General features: G+C 41.8%; 1 protein-coding gene across 1 annotated transcript in view; it reads left to right on the forward strand.

Moving 5' to 3' along the window:
* Positions 1–13068, forward strand: part of Unc13b (unc-13 homolog B) — a 192244-nt gene that overhangs the window by 120583 nt on the left and 58593 nt on the right. Inside the window, exons 10-11 of the mRNA XM_055597640.1 lie at positions 1203–1517; positions 3688–3778. Of these exons, the coding sequence (XP_055453615.1) occupies positions 1203–1517; positions 3688–3778 (406 nt within the window). The remainder of the gene's footprint in view (positions 1–1202; positions 1518–3687; positions 3779–13068) is intronic.

Raw genomic sequence — 13068 nt, forward strand, 5'->3', positions numbered from 1 at the left:
GATCTACTTAGAACACTGACCTGATATCTGTTTTGCTAATATATACTGAAAAATCACAAAGCAGCCTGAAAATAGCAGGTAATTGGGAGGACTGATTGGAAAAATCTTTTTGGACAACAACAACGTCTTCTCTTGATCTGACCAAAGGTAAATAAAAGACCTTAAGTTAAAGACTTGATCCTACCCAAAACAAAACAAAACCAACTCTCTTTACATAAAAGCTTTCCAGAAGGGTACCTACTCGTAAGAAAATGAGAACTCCTGATTGGATTGAACTGTCCAAATGAGCTGTCCTTTTCACATAGCTCATCAGCAAGTCCCTCCATCTTCACTTAAGGCTGGGTCCCTTAGAAGATGAAGAGAGTTCTAGGGTATCTTGATACTGTTATCACCTAAAATCTACCTTCCACAGCAGGGAACATTTCATTCTGTGTATGGGAATTTGGGGATTAACAGAGGTCTGAATCTCATATCATATAGAGAGATAACTGCAGAATAGTCCTGATCCAGAGGAGTTGGACTTCATTCACTTTGTGCGTAACTGAACCCTGACTTAAGAGAAACTCAGCTATAGAAGGACGGATGTATGTTGGGGACATTTCCTGTGCCAGAAAGAGTATCACTGTTGTGTTTGTTGGTGAAACCTGTGGAATTCCTCTGTGGAATTTCTTAATTCTGGCCACCATCTCCCAGTGGCTTCCATACTTCATTCTGCAGACTGAAGGAATACTTTTCTGCTTTCCTAAGGTACAAACACGCATATTTGTAATTGCAGAGGAAGCAGTAAGGACTTCTGTTTATTAAGTGATAAAAGGTGCTGGGGGGGGGCTCAGTTACTTCACTCTACTATGTGGAATTTGGAAAACTTAAATCACAGCCACTGGAAAAGTTTCTTTAGAAGACTGAGGAAGGAGTTTTATAAATAAGCAGTAGGCCATTTTACTATTTCTTCATTCTACTGACAGGTGGCAATTAGGTAAAATATTCTTTGAAGTCAAGGCTGATGTTAAGTGGTGTTAGAGGCTTTGCACGTTGTCTTTTTTCTTCTTGTGGTTGACTTAGACAAATTTGTCTCGATTGCAATGTTTGCCTTTGCTTCCTGGAAGCCTCCCCTTTGTGATTACCCCTGCAGGTGTGTCTGTGTGTGGTCTGGCCCTTGGTTTGCACTTATTTACTAACCTGGTGTCTTTCTGTTCTCACAGCCCTGCCAGCAGTAGTAGGTATGGCTCCTCCTGTAACGTGAGTCAAGGAAGCTCTCTGCTGAGTGAGCTAGACCCGTATCACGAGCAAGATGATGAGCATCGGGAGAGGGACTCCACTCATTCTAGCCATAGCTATGGCAGCCTCTCCAAAGATGGCCAGGGCGGTTTGGGAGAACAAGAGAAAGCCTTGGATGTCACATGTGAATCAGAGAAGGGGGAAACAGGTGAATCCAAGGAGCTGAGGGGCAGTGCCATAATCCACCCTCCTCCAGATCTGGTGCTACACAAGGAGCACATCCTAGGACCTCAGGAGAGGTAGGTTGTGTCTATTATTGAGTGTAAACACTTTTCACCTGTTCTCTTGCAGCTTGGTAGGGCCATGGCAACCGTGGTCAAGTTGTAACATCTTCCTTTGATTTTTGGTATAATTCCCAAGATACTTGAGGGATTTGTGTTACTGAGATGCATGTGGACCAGGACTTCTTGAGCCCACAAATGGCAACTTCTGAGTCTAAGTAGGGCCTGAGCCCTACAGGTTGCTTTGTTCAGTAGTTTCCATTACCTAGAGACCCTTGCCTATATCCTACTCTGTTCATATTTTCATTTTTTATTTTTGTGAGCATTGACGTTTGGTTCTATTTTACTCTGTTTGAGGAAAATCAGAACAGAATTAAAGAAGAACTGACAGATGTAATAAAAAACAACAACAACAACACTGTTCATGGCTTGGCAGTGTGTTTGGCATTTTGTACCCATAAGAAGAAAATTTTGTAATGTATCTTTTGGCCAAGTGTGGTATACACTTGTAATTCAGTACTCTGGAGGCTGAAGCAGAAGGGTTACAAGCTTAAGACCAACCTGAGTTATACAGTGAGACCCTGTCTAGATACAGCCTCAAAAGTAACTAAAAGCAGCCTCTTAAGAGTGGTGTAATAAAGTTCAGTATAGAATTTGAGTGTTCTTTATATACCACTGAGCTAACCTGTTTAGACTAGCTGATAGGGTTGTGCATAGTAGGTCACTCAGTTTTGGTACTGTTGGCAATTTTTTTAGGACAAATAGTTATTACAGAAAACTACCATGTTCATTTTAGGGCACTTGTTAGATTCTCTGGCCTATGCAATAGATGCTAATAGCAGTGACTAGGGTGACAACCAAAAACTCCCCAATCATTGTGAGATGGTCCCTCAAGTACAAAATCCTGCCCTGTGCCCAGCTGAAAACCACTAGGATTGAATGATAAAGGGATGGCTTTCATTTTCAGACTTCTAGATCTTATCACAAAACTAAGAGACCAGGACAGTGAATGCTGGGTAGCTGGATAAATAATATATTGAAGATTATTATAAATTACTTTTTCTATTCCTTTTTTTTTTTTTTTTTAATAAAATAAGGTCTTATGCTGTAGCCCAGGCTTGGCTTCAGACTTGTAACTTAACCTTCTGATTGCTAAGATTGTAGGCGTATGCCTAGCTCCATTCTTGTTTTTTAGTCATCTATTGTGGTTCAATTAATAGTCAGGAGGCCCAGGAGACTAAGGTCTGGAGCAGGTCTCATACTGGGTTGATGTCCCACCAAAAGGCTGGTTCTTTGTGGACCTTGAAGCTGAGTTCACTGTTAGGGCTGAGCTCTTGGTAGAGAGGTGATGTACTTCATGTGAGTACGTGTCCATCTCTACTGCTGTCTCCTCCCAGGCCTTAGCTGTAAATGGTAGCCAGATTTTTGGTCAGAAGTGCCCACAATGTTTTAAAACAATTAGACACCATCGGAGCCTAGCATAAACTTTGCATGTGCAGTCAGCAGACATTTGTCTTGACTATAGGCTCCAAAAGGCAGAAGGGGAGTGTTACAGAACTAACAGCTGTTCCAGATGAGAGCGTATATGATGACCTATTCGAATATAGTTGGTTGGCATATTCTGAAGTACTTAGTTATATTTACTGTTCATTCCATAGAGGCAGTTCGGCATTCAAAATAATTCTTCCCCTTGTCACTTTTTGATATAGTCTCAGCATTGGTAAGTCTTCTAAAACACTGGAGCAGGAAGGGTTGCAGAACAATTTTTTTTTTTCTTAAGGAAGCTGTGCAAAATCCCAGGGGTGACTGGTGGCCTTCAGCCATAGTCAGGGCGAGGGTGAAATGCTCATTCCACACTCTCTGTGATTTCTGCACTTGATGTTGACTTAAGGTTCTTGCTGTTGCTTCTTGCTTTATCACCTCTCAATGTCTCTGAGCTATTTCATTTGTGTATATAAAAAAAGGAGAAGGAAGGGGGAGTGAAAACATGAAAGGAGTTGTTACTGTAGAGAGGAATTATTTTCAGAACAATATAGGTGTTTAGAACTATGCAGTTTTGAGGCCTGAATCACTAGGTAGGCATGAGCACAAAAAACTATTTTATTTTAGATATTTGGCAGTCTCACCTCAAATATTGTCACCTTGTTGCCTCTGCTATTTACAAGAAAGACTTGTTTGTTTGTTGAAGTCTTCCAGAGGAGAATGCATCTTCACCATTTACCCAAGCCCGAGCACACTGGATCCGAGCAGTTACCAAGGTCCGACTCCAGCTGCAGGAGGTAGGAAATTTGTTCCAATAATGGCTGGGACAGTTTTTTCCTTTGAAAAATTTGGGAGACATATGGTGCTGGAGAAGCTGTCAGTAATTAGTCATCTTCTTACAGTGTGCTTCTGGGAATGCCTGGCAATTAAGCTAGAGCCTTAAGGGATGTGAGGTGGCCTTGGTTTTTTCTAGGTTGCTTAATGAAAGTCAATTAGGCCTAGTAGATGGGAGCTTGAAGGCAGGGTTAAATGCTTATTCTCTCTACTGTTATCTCTTTGGTGTAATGTTAAAGGAGGGAACAAGGCCTCTTAGGTAATTTATTATATTTTTTGTTGGCCAGTTCAGGTGCTACTGGCTTATTTTATAGACATCTTTTTGTGGAAAATTTGGACCCTAGTTTAAGGCTCTAAACATGGACACACTAGGATGTGCAATGAAGGCATTGGAGAGAGGGCTCAGTGGGTAAAGTTGCTTTCTGTGCAAGCATGAAGCCTGAGCTTGGTTCTTAGCACCTATGTAAAAGGCTGGGTGTGGCTGCATGCACCTGGAAACCCAACACTGTGAGGGAGGTGGGTCATGATCATGGGGGCTTGCTGGTCATTATCCCATCTTAGACCCTGTGAGCATCCCTGTCGCAGAGTAAGGCAGAGAGTGATAGAGCAGGGTACCTGACTTTCTTTGGCCTCCATGCACATGTACACATATGACACATACACAGAAACACTCATGGGGTTGGTAAGGGAGTAACACAGAAGGAGAGGAGGGAGGGAGGGAGGAGGAGAAAGAGGAACAAAGAATAGATGATATAACTCCACAGCAGGGCAGGGACCTAAGGCAGGAACTGGAGCAGAAGCTATGGAGGAATGCTGCTGATTGGCCTGCTCCCATGCCTTGTTCAGATACCTTTTTTATGTAGCCCAGGACCACCTGTCTCAAGGTGGCACTGCTCCCAGTCAGCTGGGTCTTCCCATGGCTGTCATTAGCCAAGAAAATACCCTGCAGATTTGTCTACAGACAATGTAATGGAGGCATTTTCTCAATTGAAGTTTCTTCTCCCAGGTAACTTTGTTTTCATCAAGTTGACATAAAACTCACCAGGACAAAAATATTTTTTTCCACTTTTAGCATTAAAAGTTTTCTCTTAGCAAAACATGTTCTTATCTGTGCATCAGAAGACAGGGAGTCTACAAGCAGAAGGGTTGTTTTAAACAATGGCAGTAGCAGTCACTAGTGTGAAACTTGGTGAAAACTCAAGCATGTCTCGTGTACACACAAACCCTTTAAACGCTAACTTGAAACCTAAGGGAAGTTCCGGTACAGTTGTGCCCCTTCAGCAAATGTTGCGTCGGCCACACCTCATGTATGCTTCACGGTCTTCCTCTACCATGATTACTCTTTGTCTGAATCACTTGAGAGAAAGTAGTAGACAAGAGAGTCCTCCTAAATATTCACATCCTCCCTAAAAACAAGGCCGCTCCTGTGAGTGACCGTAATCACGCTATCACTAAGACAGCAGGAACTACACCAGCATCAGGATGTCCTGCAGATTGGCAACTGCTCCCCACAGTCTCCCTTTCCTTTCTGAGCCCGAGTCCAATGGCCACTGCCTTTAATCAGTGTCTTTAAACAAGTCTTTGTTATCCTCACAGTCTTAAACAATGAAGACTTTTATTCTGTAGCTTCATGTTAGGCTCAGACCATGCCTACTTGATAGGAATTATAAAAGAAGTGCCCACTGTGAACCTGTCCTGCCCTAATTGACATTAGCCCTAATGTTTGGCAGAGCAAGTATGGCTCAGGTCTTTCCCTTTGTAATGAGGGCCTCTGAGACTGTGTTGGTACCTTGTTCCTACTACTGATGACATCTGTCTGCAGCTCCCACTAGTTGCAGGTGCTAACTTTGTTTCCACCATCTTTTCTACAGTGGGAAATGGGTGTTCCAGGGTAAAAAAAAATTCTTTTTCACCTATTAACTTAATTCAGTAATACTCATAGGTTCTTTAGTGCATCAGTTTTATTATTATCATTTATTTCTATAAATTATTCTAGCAGTATGAGGATATTTGTAAATGGCTCTGGTGACTGCCCAGGTGATAGTCCCCTATCAGTAATGCTGGGCTTACTTTTCTTTCCAATGTTTTTCTTTCCTAACCCACCAATAGGGTGATTTGTCAAAGTTTGGGGGTTTTGATATTCTTTTAGGTGGTAGAATCTTAGTAGTTGGTTTCTTGCTAGTAAAGTTGCATATTTTTCTTACATAGAAAGGCTATGTAAGAAAATTAGAAATACATTAGAAATTATTTTGTATAACTAATCTATTCTTTCCCCATTTCTTTTTTAAGATTTACTTATTTATTTTGTATACAGTGGTCTGTCTGCATGTGTGCCTGCAGGCCAGAAGGGGGCACCAGATCTTATTATAGATGGCTATGAGCCAACATGTGGTTGCATGGAATTGAACTCAGGACATTTGGAAGAGCAGCCAGTGTTCTTAACCTCAAAGCCATCTCTCTAGCCCTCTTTCCCCATTTCTACTGAGTATTTTCTCCTTACTAATTCTCCAAGATTTTTATGTTTTAGGGAAATTAACTCTTTGTTACATGTGTTGCCATTCTTCTCAGTGTATCATTGTAAGGAAATATAAAAAAAAAATTTAAAGAATTTAAAATTTTATGTTTTTCTAATCTAGAAAATAAAGAAAACAATGGTGTTTTTCACTTAGCATTGTCAATTTTCCAGGAAAACCATGACTTTTAGGAAAAAACATCAGGAAAGAAAAAAAAAGTACAGACTTCAGTGGCTCCACATTGTCTCCATGATACACTAAATTCCTTCTGGTCTAGCTCTACACAGTTCAAATTGTGAGTCATGGACCAACACAGCCTAGGAACTGTTTGTTTTTAGTCTTTGATGAAAAACCACTAAAATTGAAAGTGAGCCTTTACAGGCAGTTTGAATTGCCATGACATCAGGCACACCAAAGCCCTGTCTCATTGAACAGGGATGAACCAAAACTACCGGACCATGGCTTTAGGGATAAAACCCAGGCCCTTAACGAAAAGTAGTTTGGAAAGCATCAGTCATTACTTGCAAAACATTTTGTTAAAATTCTCAGAGACTTTGCACTCGCTACTTTTTGTGCCTGGGATTTTATCTTACTTCATCTAGATAGCTTTTGATCCATGTCTTTTAATACCCAGCCAGGTGTGAGGTATTTGGAGAAAGTCTCCAGACTATGTGAGAACTATTTAGAATTAGCACTCACCATGAGATTATTTGTTGCTATGCCTTTCTTAAACAAAAGAAAACAACCCCCCCCCCCAAAAAAAAAAAAAACTTGTATAAGTTCTTGGAATGCCAAGGCTATAGCATATGTGATAATGTATGATATAGACTAAGGCAAAGAATGTCTAGCAAATCATAGTTAGTTATTTCACTAGCTAGAAATGCCCTTTATTTCCACAAATGCCTTCACATATAAGTCATGTTTCTGTTGTGATTTTGTCTGTGGTTTGGTTCCAGAGGACTGGATAGTTGTTGAGGAAGGCATGGTGGCAAAAGCAGGAAGCTGAGTGTCTAGCTCAACCACACACAGGAAGTAGAAAGAGGGCACTTAAATTGGGACAAGGCTATAAACTCACCCCAGAGATGTTCTCCTTTCAGCAGGTTCACCTCCTAAAAGTTCTCTAACCTCCCCCAAACAGCACCACTAACTGGGGACTTAGTGTTTAAAAATGAGTGGGGATGGGGCAGTTCTCATTCAAGCTACGACAGTGTGCTTCTGTGCTTTTTGTTCTGTTTCTCAAGGCCTAGCCCCTAAAGTTCATAACAGCAAAATAGTAACTGTTCACAGCAACTGTTCTTTCTGTTATACATATTTAAATGTAAGGCTACTGACTTATTATAGTATTATGTTATATATAGAATTATAAAATGAGTGGTATTTTTGTTTTCTCATTTATGTAAGCTTAATTCTGGATTAGTAAATGTTTTAAAGCCTCATTTAGTAGATTACTCCATAATATGACTGTTCTTTATCCACTTCGTGATGAATAAGGTTGTAAATCTTTTTCTTTTTTTTTTTTTTTTTTAAAGACAGGGCTTCTCTGTGTAGTCTTGGCTGTCCTGGAACTCACTCTGTAGACCAGGCTGGCCTTGAACTCAGAGCTCTGCCTGGCTCTGCCTCCCAGAGTTCTGGGATTAAAGGCATGCACCAGCATCATTCAGCCCAGACTTTTTTTTTATATAAATGTATTCATTTATTCATTTTACATGCCAATCACAGGCTCCTCCATCTTCTCCTTCCGGTCCCACTCCCCCACCCTTTTCCTCCTTTCCCCTTACTCCTTTCTTTAGAAAAGGGGACACAGGCTTCTCCATCTTCTCCTTCCGGTCCCACTCCCCTACCCTTTTCCTTCTTTCCCCTTACTCTTTTCTTTAGAAAAGGGCAAGGAACCCTCCCCCCCCAAACCCACCCCAGCCCATCAAGTCACATCAGGACTTAGTACATCTTCTTCTATTGAGGTCAGACAAGGCAGTCCAGCTAGGGGAAAGTGACCCAAGAGCAGGCAACAGAGTCCATGTCAGACATGACCCACGCTCCCCTTGTTGCTGGGGGACTCACATGAAGACCATGCTGCCCGTCAGCTACATATGTGTTATGGATCTAGGGTCAATCCATGCATGCTCTCTGCTTGGTGCCTCAGTCTCTGTAAGCTCCTATGGGCCTAGGTTAGTTGACTCTGTTGGTCATGTTGAGGGGATTTGTCCCCTCTGGGTCCTTCTATCCTTTCCCCCCCTCTTCCACCAGACTCCCCTAGATTTGTTTGGCTGTGGGTCTCAGCATCCGTTTCATTTCGCTGTTGGGTGGAGCCTGTCAGAGGAGAGTCGTGCTAGGCTCCTGTCTGCAGTCATAGCAGAGTATCATTAATAGTGTCAGGGGTTGGCGCTCTCTCGTGGAGTGGATCTCAGATTGGGCTAGTCATTGATTGACCATTCCTTCTTTCCCTGCTCCATCTTTATCCCTGCACATCCTGTAGGCAGGGCAAATTTTGAGTGGAAGGTTTTGTGGGTGGGTTGGTGTCCCCCTCCCTCCACTGGAAGCTCCGCCTGCCTTGGAGGTAGCTCCTTCATCTACATGTTCCCCGCATCTAGAGTCTCAGCTAGAATCACCCCTGTATCCTCCCAGGTCTCCAGCTTGTCTCAGAAAACGTCCTCCTCACTCCGTTTCTCTTCTGTCTCCCAGCCTTCTCTACTCCCACCCCCTCCCTCCCCCGTCTGATCCCAACCCTTGTTCCCCTTCCCACACCCCCTCCCACCAGTTCCCTCTCTTCATCTACTTTCAACATCCGTTCTATTTCCCCTTCTGAGTAGGAGTCAAGTATCCTCTCTTGGGCCTCCTTGTTACCTAGTTTCTTTGGGTGTGTGAATTGTAGTATGTTTATCTTATATTATATCTTATATATCTTATATTATATGGCTAATATTCACTTATAATTGAGTACATACCACGTGTGTCTTTCTGGGTCTGGGTTACCTTATTCAGGATGATCTTTTCTAGTTTTATTTTTCATTTCTGTTTATTTTTTTAACTTATTTTAAAATACTCAAATAAATGGCTGAACTAGGAATGTATTCTTTTTGAAGACTTGATGAATTCATTAATTAGTTTAGAAATTTTAAAGTTTGTGCTTTTAGTGTCTGAATGTGCTGGACTGACTTTGAATATTAACATTTTTGTCACTTTGACCAAATGATGGTATCTGACTTTTAAAATTTGCATTTCTCTGTTATTTGAGTATTTCCCATACATTTAGAGTAATTAATACTGAAATGTTATTGCATTAAACAGATTTTGGGGCACTACCAAAGAAAGCCAGCTATGCTCATGCCATTCCTATAAAATTATCAGAGACTTAAGGGACTGGTAATTCAGGGTCATACTTGTGTTGTCTGCACACCTGGACATCTGAGCTTAATAAGTGTTTGATGACATGGCTGATGCTGACAAGGCAGTAATGTTGGTTGTGTGGGTGGGAATGGATATGAATCTGTACCTTATTTGGTTTAGTTGCAGAAGAATCTGGGGGAGGAGGTGAGACTTTTAGCTCTAGAAACAGAGACTGCGGTGGCAGCAGGTGGGTGGGTGTTCCAGGTGGAAGGGACAGTAAAGGAGAAGGCCATAAGGAAGGCTTGACAGGAGCTCTTAGGCTTCTGAACGCTGAGGAAGACAAGCTTTGGTAATCAAGTGAATGAATAGACCAGAAAACCCACATTTAAATGGAGCTGTGACAGGAGACACAAGACGCAAGCAGGTCAGCTTGGTAATTTCTCAGGGCAGTCACTGAAACATAAGCAAACTGCTTGTCCCTGCAAAGTTCTGTTCCCACTTGTGACTTCCTTCCAAGCCAAGAAGCTCCCTTCTGTCTCGCAACTCAAGCTCTAGAAAGGCTGTTCATTGAGGGCCAGTGATGATTCCCCAAAGAGAAGCAGGCCTTTGGGGACTGTATCTCTGAGATTTAAAAACAGGAGGAAAACACATTGTATAATAGATACTCAAGGGTTTTCTCTGATCATGGCTCCCCATCTTAACTTCCATTATTTCCGTTTTTGCCCTTTGATGAAGATCACTAGTTTCTTTTCCGTTTCAGACCGTTGAAAGATCACAGTGTTTAAGCCTTCCTCTGACCAATACTGTTCTCCCTTAAAGTTTGTTAACTGGGGGCTAGGGAGATGGCTTAGTGGTTGAGAGCACTGACTGCTCTTCTGGAGGACCTGAATTGGATTCCTAGCAGCTCACAATTGTCTGTAACTCTAGACCAAGGGGATTTGATGCTCTCTCTGGCCTTCTGTGGCACTGCATATACATAGTTCTCATATATACACACAGGCAATACACCCATACACATAAAATAAAAGGTAAAAATTGTTAGCAATTGTTATAAATAATTAAAAAGTATGACAGGATATGAGACAGAAGATATGGCTCAGGGGTTCGAAACACATACTGTTCTTCTAGAGGACCCAGATTTGATTCCTAGCACCCACATGGTAGCTCACAACTATCTGTAACCCTAGTTCCAGAGTATCAGTGACCTTTGTGGCCTCTTCAGGGCACCAGGCATACACATGATGCACAGATAAGAACACACAGGCAAAACAACTATACCCATACAAATCATGAAAGTATTAACAAATTAAAAATAAAAGGATAAAGTAAAGGAGATATACGATGTGTATGTGTAAAGGGCCCCTTCTGACGCCCATGTCCTGCTCCTTCCCCTCACCACACTGTTACTGTTTCTGAGACTCCAGAGATAGTGTCAACGTTTACAAACGCATGCTTGCACTGCATTGCATACTCACTCTCCTTTGCCTTGCTTCAGTTACTGCTATATGTGTGTGTATTCTCCTTAATGGTGTACATAAAGCTACTTCTCTTTTAAGGCTGTTAAAAGTGGGTTTTCTACCAGCACAGAGTTACTGCTTTTTAAAATAGCTATATAGTATTTCTTTTGTGAATTTATTATAATTTGTATACTTCTATGGATGGATCTATGAGTTGTTTCTAATACTATAATGCAAGCTCTGCCAATTGGCCTAAATACTTGTTAGCCATAGTTTCGAATCTCTCTTCCTCATAAGCTCTTACTTCTTCATGACCCAGAGGGTCTTTGCTGCTTCTCTGAATACTGTGAGCCTGCCCTTGCTCCCCTCATGCCCTTTGACAAACTGAGTTGTCCTTACCTGATATGAGAGACGAGACCTAATGCATTTCTAGCTTCTAACCTTGGCTAAAACTTGGCTGTTCTCTGAAATCCTCTTTCCTGAAGACCATGCTTTCTTGTATGTTCCATATATTTAGATCAGGAGTAAATCTTGGTTTTCTTTGACTTCTGCCACTTCCAAACCGTTAGCTGCTTCATGCTTATGCAGCAAGTACTTTGTCCCCTGAGCCATGTCTCCAGGCCAGGGACTCAGTGTTTTGTAAGGCAGCACCTTAGCCAAAGCCATCCAGCTAGTCAGAGTGGATTTCAGTTCATGTCTGCATTAGTGTGTAAGCCTGCCTGGTTTTTAAGCACCATTTTCCAGAGTGTGTCCCACATGGTTGTAGTCTAGAGCTGTTAGTAGATATCTGTGGCCAAAGGAGCTTGGGAGACACTGAGTTCATTAGAATGTGACAGATTGCTCTTGGGGGACAGTGATGTTGAACCCATGCTTTTCTGAATTTGGGTACACTTAGTCCCAAATTTCTTTAAAAAGAGACTCCCATAATACACAGCATGTTTGGTCACTTGGTAATGAAGTCTTGTTTTCCAGGAGCATCCAATTGGACTTGTTCTTAAGGAGATGTTATCTGTCAGGGTCATCAGTGAGCTCCGGCTACATACTCTGGCCACTTGCTTTTCTGTCCTTATCTTGTTGGATGCTGCCTATTGCATTTGACATTGTAAGTGTACTCTCCTCTTTGCCTTCTGTGAACCGTCTCCAGCTTTCTTCTCTGATCGCACTTCAGTCTACCTTTTCTCATTTCCCTTTTCATATCTTAAATACTAGTCTTTCTGGGATTCTTTCCTCCGTCCTTTTTTTTTTTTTTTTTTTTTTCTTCTAGGTACAGTACACATTAATCCAATGACACTTCATTCATTGTGGCAAAAAACTGTATACGTGTTCTTCCTTCTATATGCCTATAACTCAGATCTCTGTCCTGAAGTCCACGTCATATTTCCAGCTGCTTCCTAGACAGTCACTTGTTGTGTCAGCACTCCAGATCCAACACCTCCTAATAGAAAATGCCACCTCTTATTCAACAACGTGTTTCGTGTGTTGGCTTTGATTCCAGTGCTCCCCAAGACAGTTGTGAGCCCATAAGATGAGCCTGGCTTCTTGAGAAGTGAGAGAAAGCAAGGCCATTCTTCTTCTCAACAGAAGAACTAGAAGCAGGAATTTCACTTCTTTCCAAAGCAAGAGAAGGACAAAGCAGATGTTGTGTGCAATGGGAAGGGCTGTTTAAACTTTGTGCAGCAGCAATATCATAGCCAGTGGGTTTTGTCAGGCTGATCGAAAGTTTTTTCCCAGTAGGGATTGTATAAATACCTTTACTGCAGTTAATGAAAAAGGTATGGAGTAGGAAGGACAGTTTTCCTGAACTCTGGGAAGTTGCATTGTGAAGAATAAAGTTGTTTTTCCTAACTATAGAACTCAGTAAAAAGAGATCATAATCATATTTTCCCACAGTCATGCTGGTCAAACAAGTTAAACACACACACACACACACACACACACACACACACACACACACACACA

This window comes from Psammomys obesus, unplaced genomic scaffold (genome assembly GCF_907164565.1).
Source record: "Psammomys obesus unplaced genomic scaffold, mPsaObe1.curated_primary_1811, whole genome shotgun sequence".
Classification (NCBI taxonomy): Eukaryota; Metazoa; Chordata; class Mammalia; order Rodentia; family Muridae; genus Psammomys; species Psammomys obesus.